Source organism: Peromyscus leucopus, chromosome 5 (assembly GCF_004664715.2).
Source record: "Peromyscus leucopus breed LL Stock chromosome 5, UCI_PerLeu_2.1, whole genome shotgun sequence".
NCBI lineage: Eukaryota > Metazoa > Chordata > Mammalia > Rodentia > Cricetidae > Peromyscus > Peromyscus leucopus.
The window spans coordinates 112394395-112419697 of NC_051067.1; the positions used below are offsets into that span (position 1 = coordinate 112394395).

Here is a 25303-nt window from a genome sequence, read left to right on the forward strand (position 1 = left end):
TCTAGAGGGAGCATGAAGTCAATCATTGCCTCCTTTACATCACCCTTTTCCTTCTCCATGAAGACGTTTAATTTCTTCCCCATAATCAGCAGCAGCAGCAGCTGCCCAGTTCATGTCGCATTTAAGAGAAGGCTCTTAAAGCATTTACTGTTGTTCTGTGCACTGACACTAAACAGCCACAGTTCAGTGTTGAGCTGTAACAAAATGAAATGAGCAGCTGTCTGTAATAAACAAAACAAGGAATACAAGTATCATGATGTGTGGTGCAGACTTCTCAGCATATCCTCAGTGCGACTTTCATCAGGAAGGAAATCGTAATCTTCTTCAGCTCATTTCCTTTTTTCTGTCACAAGTAAGAAGACAGAGACTGGACAGATGTCCGTCATGATAGAACTATCCATAGGATCCCATTTGGAGGGTGTCTTTTGTAACTAGCAGCTGTAATGATGTTGCTGTACCCATACTAAATTGCATGCTTTGGAGGAGAAAAGAAACCTGTCTCTGGGTGATAGCACATTAAATCAGGTCACATCTGGCAGGGAAGACACTATCTTGGGTTGACAGGGCCACGTAACAAGCACATTTGCTTTTATTCAGAACAGCTGCTCAAAAGAGCTGGAGAGTGTGCATGTTGAGGAATCAAGTCTTAATTCTTCACATACTGTGTACATTCTTTAACTCCCTTGAGCCCCCCTTTTTTTTTTGTCTTTCAAGACAGCGTTTCTCTGTGTAGTTTTGGTTCCTGTCCTGGATCTCGCTCTGTAGCCAGGCTGTCCTCGAACTCACAGAGATCCGCCTGGCTCTGCCTCCCGAGTGCTGGGATTAGAGGCGTGCGCCACCGCTGCTCGGTGGGTCTTTCTCTTTAGATGCAATGATAGCAGTGGTATATAGAGGGTTGTTCAGGATAATATATGGAAAAACACCTGTTGAAAAAGTAAGAACTCGATCAATGGCAGCTTTAATTGCTGTCTGGCAGACAAAAAGAACCCGGGCAAACAGCTTATGGAAAGATAAATGTTTTCTGGTACTGGGTCTGAAGGTCTTGTATTTGTCTTTCTTTAAAAAAGAGAAGTAGTGAGGGACAGAGAAAGAGGCCCTAAGGTTTTGAATCCACTGACACATACCATACAGAGCTCTGTAGAATAGAGGTTCTAATGTTGCCTTTTCCTCGCTGTCCACCTTTTTCTATAAGTGTTTCACAGTGGAATCATCCTATAAAATACTTTAGAGCATCATTGTTGGTGAGGATGTGTCCTTTCATGTCAGAGAAAAATACTAATTAGCAAATAACTATCTGGAAACATTAAATTCATCTATTAGCCAATAACTATCTAGAGACGTTAAACTCGCCCATTCTCTGACTCTTTTTTGCAGAACTTCCTCCCTTGTACAACTGTCCCCAGAAATATGCAAATCACATGTGTGCCCTGGGACTAGCCTGTTTCCTTGTGGCTAACTGTCTATGTGCCCTGGGTCTGAGCTGAGACCTTTCCCTGAGTCTTAAGGAGGTGATATTCAGAAAGAGCAGTGTGGTCTTTTCCTAACAGACTCTTGGTACACATTGCTTGAGAACAATGAAAATTGCATATTTGTTCCCCTAGTACAAAGTCAGTTGACCCTGTAATTCCCACAGCTTTCCCCCTCCACAAACAGGTAGACCATGGCTTGAGTAACAGGGAATCTCCTAGCAGCAACCAAATCTCTCCTATTCACTATATAACCACAAACTATTTTCCTACATGAACACAGAGAAAAGCCGGGGGGGGGGGGATCATGTCTGGGGAGTGAGGGAGCATCCAACCCATCCCATGGCAACCCAAAAAAGGAAATGGAAACCAAGAGAAACAGACCCAGTGCTGGGCGTTGGAAGAAGCTGGAAGGTTTTAAGCAGCTTTCAAAAGGCGTACATCCTAGTGAGATACATTTTTGAGCAGAAGTAGACCACGGATATAAACTAACGGAAGAAAAATTCCAGTCAAACTCCTAGGCTGTGAGGTGGGTTCCAGGTGTTTCTACACTTGCCCCAACTTCCCTCAGGAAAGGACTGAGCTGGAGGGCAGGTGATTCCAGGAGGACTTTGCCTCTGAGAAAGAAAACTGATAGGAAGTTTAAGAGGCTATCCCCTGCCCATGGCTGTGTGTCTGCGCATGAGCCTGTGCTCGCTAGATTGAAGACCTAAGTGAAGAAAGGTGATCATTCCTAGGGACATGAATTCTGTATTAAAAAGAACTGTAACCAAGACACATGCTCAGGGCTCAGCTGTGTTTGTCTGGTCCTAATGCAAAATATTTTCCTCACTGTGAAGTCATCTCTGCTGGGAGGATGGAAAGAAGAAAGTGAGAAAGAAGCGTGATGAGAGAGGAGAACCTTTCTCACCCTCATGAACTAGATGATGTCCGAACATTAGCTCCAGCGGATTATCTAGAGATCTCAACACAGGGACTGGGAGCTAATGACCAAAGAACTGGCAGTGTGGTCTGTGGTGATGATCAAGAATTGGAGTAACTGAAAAATATTTGAGAAAGAAGGCACAAAGGACTGAAATTCTTCAGTGCATGCCTTTTCTAGAACCAATTGCCTCACTACATTCTGTCTATGTATACCTATGATAAAAACAGAAACACACACACACACACACACACACACACACACACACACACACACACACACACACACACCCTGTGGCACAGAAAAGACTACATATACAGTGTGCCACCATTTACATAAGAAAAAAATTAAATACAAACAAAAGGGTTTTTAGTCATAAAATATATCTGAAAACACATGTAGAAAATTACTAAGCAATGGCTGCCTCTGAAGATGATAACCAGTAACTTCCCATGTGTGAGGGGAAGAGGGAGGGAGGGGAGGAGGAAGGGAGGGAGGGAGGGAGGGACGGAGGGGCAGAGAACAGACTCGAGAATGGCTGGAGAATAATTCAAGGGTAAAGCATTTACCTAGCATGTACAGGGTCCTGGGTTCAAACTCCAGCTCTGAAAAGTGGAGAGAGAGGGGCGGGAATGGATGACTATGTCCTTTTAGGAGGAGATGCTTTTTCTCTAAAGCGAGTGTAAGCCCACCTTGTTCGGACCTTACCCGATAACACCCTTCTGAAACAAAGAGCCCAAGATGGGAGGGGCTCACTCATCATCCCACCGCGCAGATGACCACCGCTAAATTTCTGATGTTCACTTTCCAGTGTTTTTCCCGAGACCTATTTATTCCTCCCCCTCTCGTGGGCTGACACAATTTTTGATTGCCAGCTGTTTTCATTCAAGACTATAATGATCACTTTTAACATGAACTATTAAGAACTATCCTGCCCCAGGTCATGTTTGCTGACTGACTTGACCAGGTTGCTCCAGCACAGTTGATTTACCCACTCCCCTGCCGGCAGAGGGTCCCCAGATTTTCACTGTTGTCAACGATGTGTATCAATTCCTTAACTGTTTCTTTCAACTAAATTCCCGGAAAACGCAGTTGCTGGGCCACATGACATTAATGTACCTAAAAGTCTTAATACGTCTCACAGGTTCAGAGTGCTTGTACCAGTTTATGTCCAGACCCTCACCAAATGTAGAACAGGCTGCGCGCAGCCTCTTACCCATGCTTTTATTTTCGTCACATCTAGCAGATTATTTTTCATGTTCATTTTTGGTTTGTGTTTTTTTGTCTTTCCCGTGAGGCAGAACATTTCTCATATATCTATTGACCATGAAGTAGATATTATTTTTGAGCCCTGACCCATTGCTGACACTTTAATGACCAAGGGGAGAAACAAGGGAAATAGAATGGCTCCGTTCTTCAGAATTCACAATTGCGCAGAGGAAATGATCCCACCCCGTACAGCCAGGTGGTAAAATATAGGCACAGAGGAGGAGGTGGCCAGCTCTTCTGTCAAGGGAAACTTGCCGTCAGTCAGAAGGTTGGTGTGGAAGGTGGAAATGGGCGGCATTTATAGATGGTGCTTGGGACATTTGGGAGGGGCAGGTGGCCTTCTGACTGGGCGGAAAAAGGCGTTGGTGACCTCTTAGCGGAGCAGGGGCTGGAGTCTCCAGACCAGAGGCCATATGTAGGATACCAGTCCTGACTGTGGACCACCACGTTTGCAGAGAATTGAGTGATGTCCCAAAAGGACCTGAGATCCCACTAAGATCCACCCCAAATCCCGAGTTTCCGGTCATAAAAAAGGCTTAGACACTGCGGTAGTTTGAATGTAACTGGCGCACTATTAGGAGGTGTGGCCTTGTTGGAGGAAGTGCATCACTGTGGGAGTGGGCTTTGAGGTCTCATAGATGCTCAAGCCACACCCAGTGTCTCAGTTTACTTCCTGTTGCCTGCCAATCAAGATGTAGGACTCTCAGCTCCAGCACCGTGTCCGCCTGCCTGCCACCATGTCCCACCATGATGATAGTGGACTAAACTTCTGAAACTGTAAGCCACCCATGAAATGTTTTCCTTTTTAAGAATTGCTGTGCTGTGATCATGGTGACTCTTTACAGCAGTAGAAACCCTAAGACAGACATGGAACAAACAGAACAAAATATGACAGAGCTTGAGCACATTTGCAGTTTGTATGCAAAGCCTTGGGGCAAATTGGAGTATTTTTTTTCTGGAGGAGATACAAATGTCTGGAAGGGGCTAAGGACACCCATGCAGACAATAATGAGCCATTCCAGAATCTTTCACAGGACAGGACCAGCCTCGGGTCTGTGTAGGCCAGCCCTGTCAGTGGCGTGGACTGTGGAGGACAGAAAACTGCCTGAGAAGTTCTAGAAAGTAACATGAATAAATCCCACTGTTTACTGAGTGATGGACAAGGTATGAGATGTTTGGTACCCATTTGATTTCATCTTCATATAGCACATTCAAAACAGATGTGACCGCACACACCTATAATCCCAGGGGTCGCATATTCAAGGGCATTCCTGGCTACAGAGTGAGACCCTGTTCAGAAAGAAAGAGAGAAAGCACAATTAACAGATGGAGAAGCTGAAACCTAGATTGTGAAATCAGCCCAAGGTCACCTAGCAATGATGGACACAGTGACGGACTCCAGAGCTGACCGCTAAGTCAGGTGACTCCAAAGCCCACGCTTGCAGTCACGATGACCCTGGACTGCCTCCCTTGAAAAGCCTAGTGACAATTCTTGTGCGCCTCCCTCTTAACCTCCAGTTAATTGTTTAAAGCAGCAAAATGACTCACTTCAAGGGAGAGGAGTATATGACTCCAAGATGCCATTTAGATGATGAGAGGGAGACAGGCCTTGGCGGGTCTTCATTGTTCTCACCCCACAGAGAATGGATCTTCTGCTGAGATAATAAAAGTCTAAAGCAGTCCCTCACTCCACACGTGGGCTCCTGTTGTTATCTGCTTCCTCTTATTCCACGGGAGGAAACCTCGAAGGTCTCAAATGGCAAAGGAATTGTTGTTTTCAAGTGCACGGTGCTATTTTCTTCAGGCTTCATAGTTATTAGCCCCGCAGAACAGCAGGGCTGTCAAAGCGTATATTGCCAAAGTGGCATGTGCAAACAGGAGCAATCACTTCTGCCTGTTACGGAAAATATTAAATACACGATGTGGAAACTTATTAAAAAAAAAAAAAAAAAAAAAAAAAAAAGGCCTGGCTGGTTTACCATGGAAGCTGAGCGTGCAAAAGTGGAGGGCTGTAGCCCCATCGCCAAATCAAAAGCAGGTGTTAACATTAGATGTGCAGAACCTTGGGAGAGGGCTTATCCCCAGAGGGCCCCATCCTTCCCACAGCCATGTTCACCTGCCCACAAACATGTGCCGGTTATGGACTGTGGAAAGGGCTGACTTCCCACCCTAATTTGCTGAAAAAGCAGAGCCCACCATTAATGATGATCTTTTTTAAAGATTAATTTTTATTTATGTGTATGTGCCTGGGTGGAGGGGTGCCTTCAGAGACCAGAGAAGGCATCAGATCCGTAGATCTAGAGTTTCAGGTGGTGGTGAGCTGCCAGATGTGGGGTGCTGGGAACTGAACTCATCCCCTGCAACAGCTCAAACCTATGCTCATGCATAGGATTTCTTGATCTGTGAGACTCAGCTTCTGCTGAGTACTTAGCCACTGAACCATCTCTCCAGCTCCAACTGAAGTTTTAATGGGAAACTTTTGGAGGGCTTGCTGTTAGCATCTTTGAAAGAAATGTATGGAAGCTTGTGTTAATTTTCTATTGCTAGGTTTTAAATTGCCATAAGTCTAGCGTTTAAAACAATGCTAATTTATTATCTGTGTCTATGGATCAAGAATTTGGGCCTGACATGGCTGCTTTCTTCTTATAGAATCACGAAGGAGTAAAATAAGCATGTTAGCTGAGTGGCATTTTTCTTGGGAGGCTTGGCTAGAGAAAGGCCCTCAGCGAGGATCCTCAGTTTGCTGGCAGATGTTTGCTTTGCAGTTGAAATTTCCTGTCTCACTTGCTATCAGCATGGATGCCCTCAACTACTACAGGGCCACCATAATACGTGGTCATTCCTTCAGGTCTCTTGGGCTTGACATTTCCTTGCTAAGAGGTGTTCAGCCTCCTTTGGGCCCACTGAAGGTGATCTCCCCATCTGAAGGTGAACTGATTTAGGACTTAACTACTTCGGCAAAGTCCCTTCCCAGGCACACCAACATTAGCATTTGACTGAATAATGGAGAAGACAGCTGTGACCCAGGAGATGGACATCTTGGGGCCCCATCTTAGAATTATCTCTACCACAAATCTCCACCCACTTCTTTCTGGCAAGAATATCCATAGGGCTAACAGTCTGTGGTAGCAGAGTAGAGGTAGCAGGTGGCAAGCTCACATCTCAAATCACAAACAAAAGCCAAGAGTCTTTTGAAATCTCAAAGCCTGCCCCCAGTGACATACTTCCTCCAGCTAGGCCACACCTGCTAATCTTGCCAACAGCTGGGAACTAAGATTTCAAATGCCCGAGACTTTGTGGGGGAGGGCATCTCATTGAAACCACCATAGGTGACATGCCCCAAATCCAACACCTGGAGGGCAGCTGAGCAGCAGACTCAAGCCCACGTCTGTTCCCTTCAGTGCCTTCCTTCCTAATCAATCTCCATCCACTGTCATCTTACAGTACTGTGGTCTTGAAAAGGTCAGGCTGTATTCTCCCCACTCTCCTGCTTGTCATTCATCCACCTTTCCTTTAATGCCACACAGCCTAGGCCTCCCACAAACAAAAGGGCACCCCTGAAAGTCAAGTGGCAGAACCACAGACACAGCAGAGCAATACAATCTGACTTACAGTGACAGGCCCAGGATCTCAGCATCTGGCATTTTATTGTACCTTGTTCTTAGATTCTATGATGTGTTTTTCTGTCTGGTTTATGCCAGGCATTGATTAATAAGCTTCATCAAAAAGAAAACTCACTGATTCAGCCCTGGAAAGCCACTTAGGTCTCGTTTCCAGAGCATCCAACCTGTGTCAGCAGGAATCAAACAGAGACGATATGCATCCATCGAAAACTGATGTCCCCTGACCTGAAATAGCACTCACCCTGGCCACAGCCTCACTTCATTGTGTACAGAGGATTGAGCTGCACCACTGCTCAGAGGGAGAATGCAGATAGTCAGAGTGACCAAAATGACTTTGACAGTACCCTCTCTGAAAGACACTGTGCTCTTTGATTTTTTTTAAATGGCATTGATTTATGTCTGCGTCGTAAGCTGAGTCTCACAGATGAGCAAAACAATATAGAATGCTTTCAAGCCACAAACTGGGCCGAGAGGTCAGCAGAGTAGAATCTTCTCGCCCAGCACTTTCCTATTGTCTTCCCTAGTTGCCTCTGTATATTTTCCTAATAGTAGATGAATGTGAAGTCTGTTTCTCCTATCAATAATAGTTTGTCTATATCCCAAAAACGGAATGGATAAGGAATATCTTTTTAATTGCATGTGTGTGGGGAGTGTAGGTCCATATAATCACAGGAAGGAACAAGATGACATCGGGGCCCGCTCTGTCACTCTCTACCTTATGTCCTTGAGGCAAGATCTCCCATTAACCCTGCAACTAGGCTGGTGGCCAGTGAGTCCCAGCAATCCTCCTGTCTCCACCTGCTCCACAGCTGGGGTTACACACATGGGGGACCACACCAGCTTTTTACACGGGCCCTGGGGATCTGAACTCAGGTCCTCGTGCTTGTAAAACAAAGCTTTTACCCACTGAGCCATCTCCTCAATCTAGGAAATCTACAGTTTAAGACAGCTGTATATGAACGCTGTGGAAATGCAGGGACTCACAGCCTTTTCCGCAGTTTAAACTCCACTAGGGTGAGGTGAGAGTGAGTAGTTGAGGGACAGAGAAATTCTGGAAAATAGTGAATCATGCAACGTTTAGCGTTTTTCCCCCACAAGTGTCCTCCAGATACAAACAAACATACCATCTCTGTCCAAGTCCTAGTGCATCTAGAACAATCCTTAATGTTTGACTGTTTGCCTCTATTTCTGTGTCTCTAGAGATGTTCCTCATTCAGAGATCATGAGGAATGCTAAGGTTTTTGACTTCCTACAGTTTCCATTAATGCCATCATGGAAGTAAATTCTCCTCAGCATCATCCATCTATATCCTCATTACACACAATTTGTAAATCTGAAAAATGTTTTTCTGGGATTCATTTAATTCATTTACATTTTAATATGCAATTTACTTGTTTTCCATGTAGGTTTGCAAAGCACAAGGAAATGTAACTAGCTTTCTGGTCTGTCTAATTGAGGATTTGTCCTCAATTTCAAATTGGGAAATGAACATTGGGGTTTAAATATTAGATTCTCCTTGTACAAATCCCTGTGAGTTGGTTCCTCAGAGTGGTTAGTGGGTCCCACTGACCTGATCCAGCCTCTCAGTCTGTACTGGAACTAAACTGGATTTGGAATGTCACCCTGTGGGACAGTGCCTGGTGGCAGACACTTAACTTTTTTGTTCATGATCTATGCTTCTCATTTAGCACAACATTAGCACAACCCTGTTCTAAACCCCTGTTTCTCGGGACATTTCTGCCTGATGGGCACCATTGTTTGTGAGTCTCATAGAGATGCCTGAATCTCTACATTCCTCCTTTTTATTTTGCTAGAAATACACCATGGAAATTAAATGGAAGAAGAATAAATTTATTTACTTATTTTTAGAATTTATCTGCTTTTATTTTATGTGTATGAGTGTTTTACCTGCATGTATGTATGTGCACCATCTGTGTGTCTGGAGCCCATGGAGGCCGGAAGAGGGCATCAGATCACCTGGTAATGGGGTCACACATGGTTGTGAGCTTTCCTGTGGGTGCTGGGAATCAAACATAGGTCCTCCGGAAGAGCAGCATATGCTGTTAACCACTTTACCGTCTCTCCAGGCTACAGAAGGATGATTTCAGACTGAAATAGCCTCCAAAGCCAGTGAGCTCAGAGTGGGTTTTTTTTTTCTTTTAAATACATTGTTTTCCTTCCTATGCTTGACTGTTGAAAGCTTCTCCTGAGCCCAGGACTTAAAGATGTCTGGGAAGCTGGGGAAGATTTTCAAGCAAATAATCACATTCTTATCTAGTTAGCTACGTCACTATCCTGGAAGCTTCTAAACCATCTCCATGGCTTTTCTTTTTGCAGCCTTTTCTCAATGTGTTACTGGTAATAGCTAAATATTTTATATAAGCAATATCTTCCCTGAAATAGAGTCCAGAGTTAAATGAGTGGAAATAGCTACTAGAATAGAGAGAAGATGCTTTTTATTAATTTTGAAATAATTGCCTATACTTACAATTAGAGAGAGTGTGTTAGGCTTTTTAATCAATAGTAATATAATTAGGAACACACCATTTGTTAATTGGGTCTAATTTCACATTTGGAGGAAAAATACATTTGTCACAGTTGGAGGGTTCTAGTTTGCCCTCCTCTGGAGCAGCACCATGTTCTTTAGGTCCAGTGAGGACTCTCTCCCCCGCCTCCTCCTTCCTCCCTCAATGTCATGTCAGCTCCTCAGGGGAAGAGAGTGTGCTTTGGGCATCTTTGGATTTCCCACAAAAACTAAGCATCAGCTCTGTGTGTGTGTGTGTGTGTGTGTGTGTGTGTGTGTACATATGTATACATAAAGTCCTAAAATCCATGTGCTTATCAGATTTGTAGATGACCAGGAGGAGCAGCCAATCTGTTGGATATCAGAATCATAATTTTGGCAGTTCTCCCAAAGACTGAAAACTTTACAGACATAAATATCAACTATTCAGACCTAATTTTGAAATCCAAAATAAAGAATGAAATAGGTTTGTTTAACAACATATCATGCTCAGCTAAAGAGAGAATTAGTGAACTGGAAGAAAACTGGAGAGAAGCCATCCAAAACAAATCAGAAAGTAGAAGTAAAGGAATGTGGTCAAGAGGCTAAGAGAGAGCATATCAGTTAGCTCTGCCTCTCTGTGACAAAAGAGCTAGGATAAATACCTTAAATGGAGAAAGGCTTACCTTTGCCTTGTGGTTTCAGAGATTCGGGCCATGACCACTTGGACCTTTGTCCCTGTGACTGAGAGCACAAACCAGCTCCAACTATCCTCTTCAAGGCACACCCTAGTGAGTGACCTCTCTTCCTCTAACTAGGCCCCACCTCCTAAGTTTCCACTGCTTCCCAATAGAACCACCAAAGGGGTGTCAAGTCTTCAACACAGGGGCCTTCAGGGGACATTCCAGGACAAACTATAATAGAGAGGTAATATTAGGAAGTTCTGAAATGTTAGGGATAAAGAACGAGGTGAAATATTTGAATAGACAATGATTGATAATTGCCCCAAAATAAAAATATCAAACAAAAGACTCTAGAAAGAGTTTAAATTCCAAACAGAATGCACTGTAGACTTTCAAAGACAAGGGCAGAGTCTAAAAGTAGAAAGTAGATTACCATCAAAGAAGTAGAAATCATATTTTAATTATTATTTACAGCATGAGTCTTTTTTTTTTATAATTGACATCTTAACCTAACTTTGATATTTGAGGTTTCCCTCTAAATATGGGGTGCAGGATTTGAAGGACTGTTAAGTACAAGGGGTGTGTGAATTTACTCTGCATAACTCCAAGGAACAACCAAAAACAATGTGTAGTGGGTCAAATGAATCATATCTCTATATAATATAAGGAAGAAATGTCTAATAATTTGATTTCTTATAACCTGAAGTGTGGTGATATTGTGTTCCCCAAAATATTGTGTACCCCAGTAAACTTATCTGGGGTCAGAGAACAGAACAGCCAGTAGATATAGAGGACAGCAAATGGTGACACACACACTCTTAATCCCGATCAAGGCATTTGGCTCTGTGTTTCTTTCTTTCTTTCTTTCTTCCTTCCTCTTTCTTTCTTTCTTTCTTTCTTTCTTTCTTTCTTTCTTTCTTTCTTTCTTTTTTTTTTTCTTTCTTTCTTTCTTTCTTTCTTTCTTTTTTTTTTTTCCGAGCCAGAGTTTCTCTGTGTAGCTTTGTGCCTTTCCTGGATCTCACTCTGTAGACCAGGCTGGCCTTGAACTCACAGAGATCCGCCTGCCTCTTGCCCCCCTCCTCCCACCCGAGTGCTGGGATTAAAGGCGTGCGCCACCACCGCCCGGCTGGCTCTGTGTTTCTTATTTAATAAAACCATTCAGAATTACATCTACACTGAAGTAAATAAATTATCCTATATAAGAAGTGAACACACTAACATCAAAAGGAGTTTGAATAAAAGACTGATGATATACCCAACTTTTGTTTTACTTTTTATTCAGGATCTTGCTATGTAGCTCAAGCTGGCCTTGAACTTGGGATTCCCCCTGCCTCCCACTCCCAAGTGCTGAGATTAAAGGTATGTACCACTGTACCTGGCTTCATTTGTTAAATAGCTATTAAGTGTCTGCTATATATACTGTATTGTACATGTAGTCTAGCCATGTACTATATCTTGCTATAGATACTTGGGATATATTTCTGAAAAGAAAAAAAAAAACCAACCCAAACACACAAATGACAAACTCCCTCCTATGTAGAGCTTGCATCCCACTGCAGGAAAGACAATAAATATGATAAGTAAACCATGTACTGTGTTAGAACACCAGGAGTGCTAAGGAAGGAAAACCTAGACCAAGGTGAAAGTGGCCAGGAATGCTAAGATGGGTTGGCCATTTCCAGTGCAATGGTCAGAATAGGCATTAACAGGCACTGGCTTTGACAAAGACTTTGGGGAAGGAAAATCGGTGTGCCATGACTATCTAAGCAGTCAATAAACTGATAGGCGTCACTTCCAACTCTGAATCAGCCTTGTAATGGATTTCAAAATGAACTTAGGATTTTAGCTAATGGAATTATTTTAATTATTATAAAAACACAGTAAAAGCCAGGATTACTTCCTGAAAAGGATGCTTATCTTTATTCTAATTCTACAAATTCTAAAAATTCTCCTCTTAGAAGCATTTCTCTGAAAATTCCAGAAGGGATGCTGGCCCTTCCATTGGCATCTCGGCATTGTGAGGTTAGAGCAGGTAATTAGGGGAAGCTTGTTAGAGACCTAAGTTGTCATCATAGGGAAGAGACACGACGCATCTTCACAGAGTGTTCCAAAGCTGAAGGGCAGCCTTGCTCTTCAGACTCGGGCCACTTTTTGAAAAAGGAAGTCAACAAACATGCAGTTTCTTTGATTCTAAAAGGAGTAGAATGTTTGTCTCTGATGTTGGGTTCTATCGCGCAGGCTGTTTGAACCAGAAGGCTTTGGCATAAGCAAGATGAGGAGCCAAGAGCATCTGTCCAGCTAACTTGTAGTCTTGTGTTGCAGGCAAACAAAAAATCCCTTTGGACGGTCAAACCCAGCAAGGGCATGGTTCCTGCAGAAGATGATTTCCCACTGACCCTGACTGCCAACCTGGACGACATTGTGACATTCAAAGACACTGTCATTCTGGAGGTGGAGCACAGCAACACCTATCGGATCCCTATCCAGGCTACAGGGATTGGTTCTACCATCGTGTCCGACAAGCCCTTTGCTCCAGAACTCAACCTGGGAGCACATTTTAGGTAGGGGTATATCATGATCAGTTGTACAGATAATTACATATGTCACAGTCTTCATTTAAAAGAACTAGCTCCCCCTTATCCCTCTCCTGTCCCACTCTCACTTTCTCCTTCCTTGATGAACACACTGGACATTTTCCAGTCACAGCTTGGTTGCATTTGCTACGAGAAGACATTTCCAAGTCATCACCATGTACTCTGGTTTCCTTTCTGTTGCTGTGAGAAAACATTCTGACCAAAAACAACTTGGGGGAGGGTTTATTTCATCTGGCACTTCCCTATCACAGTGCATTGTTTGAGAGAAGTCAGGACTCAAAACAGGAACTCAAAGGCAGGAACCATGGAGGAATGCTGCTTGCTGGCTCTCAGACTCCCACACTCTTGCTCAGCTAGTTTCCTCACACAGCTCAGGACCACCTGCCCAGGGAATAGTAACACCCACGGTGGGCTGGCTGGACCCTCTGACATCTATTACTAATCAAGACTATCCCCTAGAGACATGCCCACAGATCACCCTGATAAAGGTGATTACTTAATCAAGACTCTGTTGTTTTTTTGGGTTTTTTTTTTCATACCATTCTAGGCTGTGTAATGCTAACGGGGACACTTGCTTACATTCTCTAGACTAGGTCCCCCTACTCTGGTGAAAGGGGTGGTGACTCCTTTATGATGGATTGAGAATTTCTGCATAATTTCTCCTCTGACTTCAATACACTTCTAATCCCTCTCCACAAATGTAGAAAACACTGACACAACTTTAGTGTAATCTGAGTAGAGCTTACCTCAAAAGGTAAGTCATTACAGATATATCAGGCATTGCTGCTACTGATTTTATGGATCGTATTCCGTCTGTTTGCTTCCCCATCATAGCTCCAGTGGTTGAGTCACAACTGTTTCCCCGGCTGCCCAGAAAAAGCTAGAGGGTCTGAATATGGCCTCAGTACAAGGCAGTAGAGGGAGGCCCCTGGTTCCACAGGGGCATTCTGCAGTTATCAGTAGTTGACTCCCAGGGTTTGGCTGATTTGTGCTGCTCAGTGCTGCCATGGGAACACCTCATGGCTGCTCCTCTGGCCTTCTGATCTAACAGTCCCTGAACCCAACTCACATGCATTATGTTCTGAGAAGTCCTTCCCACAATCCCACCCACCCCTTAGTTCTTAATTGAAAAATACCACAAGCAATAACAAAGTAAGGGACAACCCAGGGAGCTGAACTGTGTGTTTGACATGTGTCCAGTTACATGTTTGTGAGTCAGGTACATATAAAACGCTTCCTCTCTGTTTTGTCTCTTGGCCAGAAGGAAAGGCATTTGTCGCTGTATGCTAATGCTTCTACTTAAACTTTTTGTTTTGGTTTGTTTGGTTGGTTGGTTTGGTTTTGTTTTGGTTTTGTTTTGGTTTTGTTTGTTTGTTTGCTTGGTGGTTTTTGTTTTTGTTTTTGTTTGTTTGTTTGTTTGTTTGTTTTTGAGATAGGGTTTCTCTGCATAACCCTGAGTGTCCTGGAAGTAACTCTGTAGACCAGGCTGGCCTCAAACTCACAGAGATCCACCTGCCTCTGCCTCCTGAGTGCTGGGATTAAAGGCGTGCACCACCACCTCCTGGCCCATTTAAACTTCTTAAGTGCACACAAACCTCATTGTAGAAAACACCATATTTAATACACGGCACACCATATTTAATGGCTTGGGATTTTTCTGAATCTATAAACAGTGTCAAATAACCCCTAAAAGGATGTACCAACCCTTGCCTGGGAATTTGAGGGCTAGCTAACAGTTTTTATGAATATTTAACAAACTGTAGTTAGCTATTAGTTTCCCTTCTGTCTAAACCCTGTTATTCTCCTTATTAACATATAATCACGATGCCAACAATAACCAAAACAATCAGCAAAAGCCATGACAGGCACGCTGTTGCCCACCTCCTGTTTCTATGAAGAAGGTCCTGTTGGCACGCAGCCAGCACACCTGGCTCTTTCACACTAAGAAGGAGAGCCGGGTAGTTATGCCTGAGATCATGTGGTCCCTCTACCGTGTTATCCTTCATCTCTTTACAGACCCTGGACTAAAGGAATGTCCCTATGCCACTCCTTCTGATCGCATATTTTGGGCCAAATCTCTTAGCTATTTAGAGCTTGTCTCCATTCCCAGTGTGGAAATTAAAATGGCTCTCATGGATGGGTTTCTGTGATATTAAGATCATAATGTAAAGAAGCAGCAAGGGCCTGGTCTAGTTTATTTATACTATATATGTTTGCTTTTTCTCCCCCAAACTTACCATCGGCCAGAAAGTTCTATTGCTGGCTGAAGATTACTCGTTGAATAGGCCCTGTGAGCACAAATATTTAGAGACGAAGGTTTTTCCCTGACAACTGAAAATTATTTCTCCTGATTACCTATTTGATGTTACAGCTTACTTGTGAGATACGATATCATTTCCTGTGGTCAAGCGAATGGGATGAAATCTCAAAGCCTAATAAGTTTTTAAAAGAAAAATAACCAGTTGGCTGTTTGTTTTGTGTTGTTATTGCTGCTGCTGCTGCTGCTGCTGCTGCTGTTTTTCAGAGAGGGTCTCACTAGGTGACCTTGGTTGACCTAGAACTCCCTGTGTAGACCAGCCTAACTTGAACTTATGGTAAGCCTCTGCCTCAGCCTCTCACGCACTGGTATTACAGGCATGCAGCACCTTGCCTGTCCTGAGATGAGCTTTTTCCCTTGAAGAAAAATATATTGATTAAGCCTATAAATTGGGGGCATGCACACAATTTTAACTTCTTTCCATATACTTTAGAAATCCCACCTCCTTCATAAAGAGCTAGGCAAATAAGGAGGTCTTTAAGAAGTACCCATAAATAGAGAAGGAATGAATTAATGAAACAGGTTCAACTTGAAAGCATGAAGAAATGAGGGGCATAGTCTGAGGAAAGTGTCTAGTCTAGTCGGTGTTCTAGTCTACTTCAGTCCAGCCACTCTGTCCTGTCAAGACTTAATAGGTGTGTGTTGTTCGCATTGACCTTCAAAGGAAACACACCATCACCAGACTTGTCTCCAGCAGGAGAAATGTATTCAGTGTGTTTCAAAGTGAGCTTCCCCTCCAGCTGGTATTATACTTTCATTACTTTACCTTGGAAGCACTTCTCATTAAGGAGAGTATCAACTCTGTCCATGTATCCTGCAGTGGGCTTGACCTGCTGAGGAGGACAAAGGGTACAGGGGCCACTTTCCCATAGCCTTGTATAGTAGTGGTGATTCTGGGACAGTCTCGGATTTTGTTCAACCCCTGGAGCCCTTGAATCACACTACTAATTCTTAGTAGCATTGTGACCGAGACTCCTTGAATGTTTTTTTTTTTTTTTTTTTTTTTTTTTTTTTTTTTTAAGGAATGTCTTGGTGCTCACGCTATAGTACTTCCAAAAGAATGAATCTCAAGGGTGTAGGTCAAACCCAACAGTCCTGCTCTGATCCTCTCAACGCCTGGTCTTCTTTTCCAGCCTGGATACCCACTACTACCGCTTCAAGCTGACTAACAAAGGACGACGGGTCCAGCAACTGTTCTGGATGAATGATGACTTCCACCCTGAGGAAAAGCAAAGTAAGAAGGAACTGGTGAAGAAGGGACCTACTGGTAGCCGTCGCCAGTCCCAGGTCTCCCAGGAAACCATGGATACAGGGAGCCCTGTGTTTCAACTTCACCCCGTCAGGATGGAGTTGTACCCAGGCCAGACAATTGATGTGATCCTTGAAGGCTATTCTGCCATTCCCAGGGTAAGAGGAAAGCATGTTCAGAAGCTGTTTTCCTCCCAAATAAATCTCTGCTGTACTGTATCTGTTTCTTAGGAAGGTCCCTTGACATTTATCTCAAAGGCTACCCATAGCACTGAGTTACCATGGCAGCATTCCATGCTTTCAAGGTTCAGCTCTGCTCAGTTTTCTGTTTGTTTCTATAGCTACTATAACCCCAACCTTAAAGGACCATTTAAAGCCGGTTCTCATTACTACAATCAACACTGACCAGACAGCAAGTCCCTGGTAGAAAAATGTCCAGCTTTCATTCCAAGAAAATTTTCCTATTAACATTTAGCAGTCTTACCTAATTTTTTCCCGAAAATAGCATACTTTTATAGATGCTCTGGGCTGCCTCAGTTATAACCACATCTCCGATTTTTTTTGTAACCTTGCCTGACTAAATGATACCACATTTAAAAACAACATCTTTGGGTGGCTGAAAAGGTAGCTCAGCAGTTAAAAGCATTGGCTGTTCTTGCAGAGGATCTGTGTTCAGTTCCCAGTACTCACATGGCAGCTCACAGCCAGCTATATAATTCTAGTTCCAGGAAATTCCACGCCCTCTTCTGGCCTCTTCAGTCACCTGGCATATATGTGGTATGCATATATACATGCAGGCAAAACATTCATACACATATAATTTTGTGTAGATAAAATAGCCATGTTAATCTCTAGCAATAGACTTTCTAGTTTTGTTTACATCAGTACCAGACACTCAGCTTAAAACACTTAAGCATACTGGCACTGTGTATCTGTTTATTACAGTCCTTTATGGAGTTTGGAAATCACCAAGTACCAAAAACTAAACAAAACAAAACAAAACAAAACCCAATACTTTTTTTAGTCACCCAGGAGTCTTTCCTATCTCCAAACATAGACTTTCTGAATGAGATAAGATGTTTACTTGAGCTCCTGCTTAGGAGGCTTTTAGGGTGACACTGAATTTTCCTCTTCATAAAATAAGCAATGAGAAATTGTCTCCCAGAGGTAAAGTGGGAAATCTGGTCCATTTGCTAGCTTCTTTAGAGTCACAGATTCTACCTTATTTCTTTTACATCATTTCTTCACCAAGTATTTTCAGGTAGAATACATCCTCCCTGCAAAAAGGATGCCTCTCACTGGGGAGTCTTATATAATATTTCCCTTTTCTCATTATCTGGGGCATCAGCCAACTTTGATTGTGCACGTGCCTTGAGATAAACACTTCTAGGCATTAAGGATGTAAAGATGACTATAACATATGCCCTAATCTTAAGACACAGTCTGTAGTAGGAGCATATTTCTAATGTGGTTACCCAGAGTTAAGCATGTTTTTAAGAGGCGTTAAATCTGGCCTAAAGGAAACTAAATACACCTGGAGCTTCAGTGAAAGCTTCCCTGTGTGGGCTTGCAAATCATGAGAATGCTGAATTCATTAACAGCCCTGATGTATGTTGTGTGCAGAGAGTCAAAGAAAAGCTGGTGTGCCATGCCATCGTCGGAGCCCAGAAGGGAAAAAGCTTGCTGATGTCTGTGAACATCATCTGTGAGTTCATAGCACCTCTCATCCAGCTCTCCACCAGGCAGCTCATCTATCGACTGGAAAAGGTCAGTGAGGCTGTGCCGGGGAGGCCTGAGTGTTCCAGCCAGAGCCAACATGTCTGTGCTTCCATGTTAGAAGCTAAGCTAATGGGAATCCTGTTACTGCCCATCCCTAGGACAGTATTGTTTTTCTTTCCAAGCTTCAGAGGCCAGTACACATTTAGCTAAAAATTCTGAAAGCAAACCTGTAGTTCTATGAAGTGGAAATCCTGTTTGCATCATTCCTGGTGCATAAGACCAAAGAGGAGGGCTCTATTGGTGCAGAATATGCATGAAAGTGTGCGACTACTCCATCATTTTGCTTTAAGTAAACACTACTGCAGGGAAAGGGTTGGAATAGAATCAGCAACAATTATAATAATTAGTAAGAATGACTACCGCCTACTGATTACTGTTGCTGGGCATCCATACTCAATTACCTACATGTCCAGGTGCCCTTCACAAAACCCCATCATGGTAGGCTCCATTATCATTCTTGTGCTACACATAAGGAAGCTGGCACTGCCCCTAAGATTGCTGTGGAATAAGTAATCACTAAAACCCATTAATCTGTGTGGTAGAACATCTGTCCTAAGCTGGAGGCTGTACTGGTGGTGGAAATCTGGTGAACCAGACAGACAGTCAAAGCCAAGAGACTGGTTGAGGCTAAAGACTGTACACAAGCTAGGGGAGTGTCATTGTTCCAGTCGCAGGGATAAACGGCCAGGGCAGCTCAGGAGGCGTGGCCTTAGCTGTCCGTGTACTCAGTCCAAGGCTGCTCCCTTGAGCAAGTGCCTCAAGCTGAGACTGAAGTAAAGGGAGACGTTAGTCTGATGGCAAGAGAAGGGGAAAGAACTCCAGGCTGAGGACTTCTACTGGGAAAAGGCCTGGGGGGGGAGGGGTATGAACATTGAGAGGTGACCCCAGACAGAGAACATGCCAAGAATGACCAGAGTCTCCCTGGAAAGGGATTGTACCAAGAATGGTGAAGGTCTTTTGGAGATGGGGCAGAGGCAGATACATATGGCATGTATGCTAGACATGTTCTAGACTTCGGGGTTCATTCTGGAAAGCCGTTAAAGGACTTCAAAAGTGGAGACAAATGTGGTCTGGTTTATCCATTAGAATTAACTCGTTAGAGTGCTGGTTGCTAACAGAACGTTTATTCAGACTGCTCACGTGCCAGACACTGATGCTAGGAAGCCAGCCGTGAGGCTAGCCCTTCCCTGGAGAAGCTCATAGCCTGCTGGAAAGACCAAAAATTGACTAAGCCATTGTCCCATGATCCAGCGCTGTGACAGGAAAGTGTGTGTGGCCATGTCTGACCAGTCCCAGGTGGGTCAACCGGGGTTCTCGTCATCACCTCAGCCTTTGCAGGAGAGCACTCAGAACCGTTTATTCTGGGAGTAGATTCCATCAGACGTGGTTCGGTAAATCTGTTGAGAACCCATGGACAAGGTGCTTTGGTGAGATATGAATGAAGGAACTTTACAAAGTCCGGGGGCCAGGGAGACATACAGGTTCAATTCAAAATGAGTTTTTGAATGCCTGCCATGTACTGGGCACCCACAGTGGATACAGAGGAGAGAAGAGTCTGGCTTCGCCAGCTTGCAGGCCTCGTGGGTAGTGAGGAAGTTGAGTCAGGGTTTGAGTGGCAGGAGAGCTAACCATGAAGCCGACAAACTCCGTGACACACTGAAGACCACGGTCATGCTTTGGAAGTTCCTGGGGAGTTTCACTGGCGCTTTCAGACCTTTCATTGTAAGCAATCCGAAGAGATATTTATCCGCAAACAGCTGCACTGAATTTGGTGCCTTCATATTTTCCCTGAAAACAGCTACTCAAAGGAATTTAGCAAGGATTTAGTGAAAGCGGTTCTGTGTAAGACATTGTATGTTAAATATGCAGCATAGTTTCTTATTCAATTTTTCTAAGCCTGTAAACACACATAGCATATGCCAACAGTGTGCCTTTTGTCTTCTGTCCTCCTGACTTTTGACAGAAGCAGGATAACAGATTCTTAATTCAATGTCTGTTGTTGGAGTTGATCGCTAAATTAAAACATGCAAAATTCTGAATGTGGTAATAATTTCTCATTGGATTAAAAAGTGGATTGGGGTCAATGAAATGGTTCACTGTCATTACCAGGTAAAGGTACTTGCCACCAAGCCTGATGACTCACGTTCAATCCCCCCAGGACCCACATGATAGAAGGACATAATGACTCCTGCAAGATGTCCTCTGATCTTCCTACTTGTTTCTGCCCTTCTCTCTCCTCAAATTCATAAGCTTAAATTCTCCCCCACCGTGTTTCCCATTGCTCATCTCCTGCCCATCATCAGAATTTATCAGAGACAATGAAGAAATATATCCGCATTACCCGGCATGCACAAGAGACCTGTGAGGGCTTGGCATTCAGACTGAATTGTCCAGCATACAACTGCTCTGCCTCCTGCTCTTGGCCCAGGGCAGTGTGTCTGATATGGTACATTGGAATATAAAGATATAAACCCTGCCACTCCATCAACTCTATGCTATTTGTATTGTTCATGCACTCTGGAGATGAAACAGCATCTCTGTGGGATTGGAAAGGTCAGCTGAAACTTTCGGCCTGCTTGCCTTATGAAGTTCCAGATGCAGATTCTGTCTACTGATATTTGGGAGACAAACAGCCCAGAAAGAAGGGGTCATTTTAAAATAGATTGGTTTCTCCAGGCTTCAGTTCCTTCTCATCACTAACCTCCGAATGGCCTCTTGCCAAAACCAACCAAGTGTGGCTTCTTCACTTCCGAGCCATCTGCATGACACAGCAGCCTTCAGGGAAGGTCACTGTGTGGACGGTTCTCCGGGCAGCCTCCATGAACTGATAATGCAAAGGGGGTCCGTGTCTGTGTCCCCTTTGTAGAGGGAGAGAACCAAAGGCTGGCATCATGTGACAAATACCAGGCCAGACTTCTGACACAGCCTTGGCAGTCCACAGGAGCTGGTGGAGGCAGGGCCTGGGAAGACCAAGAGCCGTGGTGCGGGGAAGATGATGCTGTAAGAACAGCTGAAGACTCGGCCAGATCAAAATGTGAAAGTCGGGGTGGGGGGTGGCAGGGGTGATGAAATTAGAATGAGGAGAAAAAGCAAGTCAAAATGTGGAGACTGTTTTTAAGGGCTACATTTTTTATTAGAAGAACCCCCAAATTATCAGAGTTCTTACCTTAGAGGCTACAGGTTGAGGCTTCTGGTTACTCCTCCTGAGGCTAAAGTACCCCTTTTTAGATCACACAAAGATGAATGTAAACCCCAACATTAGAGTGGGAAAAACCCAGCCAGAGCAAAAGCATCTCACTCAAGAACCATTCCGGCCCTTTCTCTGGTTGAGAAATGCAGTCTAGCAGCTCTCACAGAGAGAGACGGCTTCAGCATCACCTCTTCTGGTATTGGGGAAATCTACAGGGGAGATGTGTGGGGATTTGCCAATGTAGCAACATAAGCATGTCTGTAAAGTGGATATTTTAAACTGAAGGGGGAAAATCACGTAAGAGCCAAATGTTTTATCTGTGGTAATAATTCCTCACGTCTCTCTCAAGCTATCACAGATTTATTAAACTTTGTTCCATGGCAGTGTGTGCAGTGTGGCAGTGTGTGCAGTATGTGCAGTGTATGTAGTGTGGCAGTGTGTGCAATGTGGCAGTGTGTGTAGTGTGGCAGTGTGTGTAGTATGTGCAGTGTGTGCAATGTGGCAGTGTGTGCAGTGTGGCAGTGTGGCAGTGTATGTAGTGTGGCAGTGTGTGCTATGTGGCAGTGTGGCAGTGTGTGCTGTATGTGCAGTGTATGTAGTGTGGCAGTGTGTGCAATGTGGCAGTGTGTGCAGTGTGGCAGTGTGTGCAATGTGGCAGTGTGTGTAGTGTGGCAGTGTGTGTAGTATGTGCAGTGTGTGCAGAGTGGCAGTGACAGTTTGCTCTAGTAGTTTGTTTTGTTTTGTTTTGTTTTAAACTAAGCACTCAGGGCCTCTCTGAGAAATCTACTCTCTGTTTTCTGGGTTATGTAAGTTCATGTTTCAGAATCCTAACACACTTCATTCCACCTCATTTCTGTAAACCTCTACCAGGGGAAATAAATGTCTCTGTGAAGGGAGGGGTACTAAGGTTTTTATTCAGAACTAATGAGACTTGTAACTCAGGGCTCACTGGACTTACTGTGGCTTGCCTTTGTCTCTTCTTTTTCCATTTCCTCTTGTGCAGAAGCCCAACACCATCCTGGAACCTGATTACCAGTCCTTGACTATAAAGAACATCACCACCCTGCCTGTGAACATGCTGCTTACAACAACTGGACCCTTCTTCATGTGTGAGAATGATAAATCCCTGCTGCCTGCAACTCCTAAGGTAACTTAGCAGGGAATGTGTGTGTGTGTGTGTGTGGTGTGTGAAAAGGAAGAGAATAAAAATATACTGCCTAATTTCAGTCCAGAAAAAAATACAAAATGACCCAGGAAACCAATAGGAAAACAAATACAGAAAACTGCAAATAAGCACGAACTTATTTCAGCTCTCAGTCCGTGGTAAGACTCATGCATGGCTTAAGACCTTCCAGCCCAGCAGGATAACCTACTCCCTCCTGCCCTTCATAATGAAGTGAATCTACACAAGGTAATGACTTCCTACTAATGACGTCTAACCAAAGACCCTACCTCAAGGAACTGGTCAAGTCCAGTCTCCCGGTGAATAGGCCCATCTCCAAGTACTTAGAAACCTGATCAAAGCACAGAGAAAAGGCTGCAAGGCTGCCCCGGCTGCCAGTGTGAGGCCGGAAGCAGCATTCTCTAAACAGCCCCTTGCAGGGTCTGTCTGATCTTTGCTGGGCATGAGAGTTACAGTGGAATTGAGGGCTGTGGGTAGGAGACAGTGCAGAGCCGTGGAAGAGGAGGGCTGGAGGGGAAATCAGGCTCATGCTCCATCTGAAAAGCTGAGCCTTCCCTTCTAGAGAGACCATCAGTGAGGGCAGAGAATAATTGCCAGATCTCATGAGAGGGCCTGAGGCTTAAGGAGATTTGCTATGAGCCACAATTCAGCAAGATGGCACCTTTGAAGTGGGTGGGGACAGTGCTTGAGAAGAGGGTGTACCAGACAGTACCCATCTGGTCTCTTTCGACCATAAGAGAGGGAAGACCAGCTAAGATTATTCAACATAGAAAAATAAAGAAGAGACAAGTCCTACGTGGGACTTAGTCAAGGAAGGCCAACAGGCCAGGCCTGTAGCTCTCGACAGCCTCAGAGAAAGTGCAGCTGCTATGTCCTGGCTCTGAAGAAACTTCAAGGACGAGGCCTGAGTCCTCCAAGAGACAGCAGGTGACATCACAGAGCACAGGAGACAAATAGATGGGAGGCTGTGGAGATGCAGATGTGAGTACCAGTCGTCCTCGGAAGTCTTGGTCCACCGTCGTTCTTCCTGCACTTGTAATGGGATAAAAGCAGAAACCCCCTCCCTGCCCCAAAAGATGAAGAGCCCATCGCACTAAAAATGTGGGTAGAGGATAGATGGAACTAAAGAATGAGATGTGAAGCTAACTTAGGTAGACAGAATGACACTTTTGTAGTGGGTTGGAGGAGGGAGATGCTGTTCAAATCTGCACCCCAGAAAGTGTTGCAATGGAGTTGTGAAGAACGAAGCTGTTGTGCCCCGTGGGCTTTAGAGTGTCTCTGAGATGAGAGAAAATACATATGAGGAGAATTCTGAAGGTGGAGGGTTGTATGTACCAGACTCCACAAAGAAAATATGGACAACACAAAAACAGTACTCTTCTCTAGAAACATGGGTCAAAATATTGGGGGAAAGTCTCATGCTTCAGGTGGTATCGGTGCTGTTGTCCCGGACTGGCCCCTTGCCCTCTTCCTCATTTTGGTACCCAGCTGTAAGCATTGCCTATTCATCCCCTCTTGGCCCAAGAAAACTGTACCATGTACCAACTCCATGACAAGAATTAAGAAATGGAAGGCTGAAGAGGTAGTTCCATGGTTAAGATCACTGACTACTCTTGCAGAGGACCTATATCCAGTTCCCAGCATCAATATGGTGGCTCATAACCTATATAAGTCCAGTTCCAGGGGACCTGATATCATCATCTGGCCTTTGTGGGTTCCCATACACATGTACTCAGAAACTCAGCAGACACACACACATGCATATACACACAAACACACAAATAAATGAATAGCTATTTTTAAAAAGATTTTAAAATGATGGCCTATTAGTGGTAGGGAGAGCAGAATGGGTCAAGAATTCCTGTTCCTAGTAGCACATTTTCAGTTTTTATATTACTTATTCATATAGCCTTAATAAAAAATTCAAATTTATTAAAAATAGATAACTTCCATGAATCAACATGAAAAAGAACTACAGCCCAATAGAAAGTCAGAAGAACAGAGTTGAGTTCACAGAAGGAAACCAAAATGACTCTCGAACACACAAAAGCAGGTTCTGCTTTGCTCATATTGAAGCGAACAGAGGCATACAGAGCCATACAATAAACCTGTCAGGTTAGCAAAGAGCAAAAGGTGGAAAGCACTTAGCTTAGGTAGAGTGTGTGGACACACTCTCCCCGTGTGGTGATGTTGGGCAGTGTGCAGTGGAAGGCAATACGCCAATCTCAAGATGCCCTTTGATGTAGTAATTCCATGCTTAGGGATTTCTACAGACCCAAGATGCAAGATGGCACACATGCAAGGAAGGCACCAGAGTATTCATCTGACCACTGCTTTTGAGGGCAAACATTTAGGGGTCAATAACCTTGAGGGATTGATTGAGTAAATGATAGCAGGATTATAAAATGATATAAAATGAAGCTTCTTCTTTTTTTTTAAAGGAGGCAGGGACTAGAGAAATAGTTCAGCAGTTAAGAGCACCTGCTATACTTCCAGAGGGCTGAGGTTCACTTCCCAACACTCACA

The 25303-nt window shown here is 44.0% G+C and overlaps 1 protein-coding gene across 1 annotated transcript in view; it reads left to right on the top strand.

Moving 5' to 3' along the window:
* Positions 1 to 25303, top strand: part of Hydin (HYDIN axonemal central pair apparatus protein) — a 362032-nt gene that overhangs the window by 172625 nt on the left and 164104 nt on the right. The window contains exons 19-22 of the mRNA XM_028891069.2: positions 12789 to 13027; positions 16511 to 16784; positions 18249 to 18392; positions 22598 to 22741. Coding sequence (XP_028746902.2) covers positions 12789 to 13027; positions 16511 to 16784; positions 18249 to 18392; positions 22598 to 22741 — 801 coding nt within the window. The remainder of the gene's footprint in view (positions 1 to 12788; positions 13028 to 16510; positions 16785 to 18248; positions 18393 to 22597; positions 22742 to 25303) is intronic.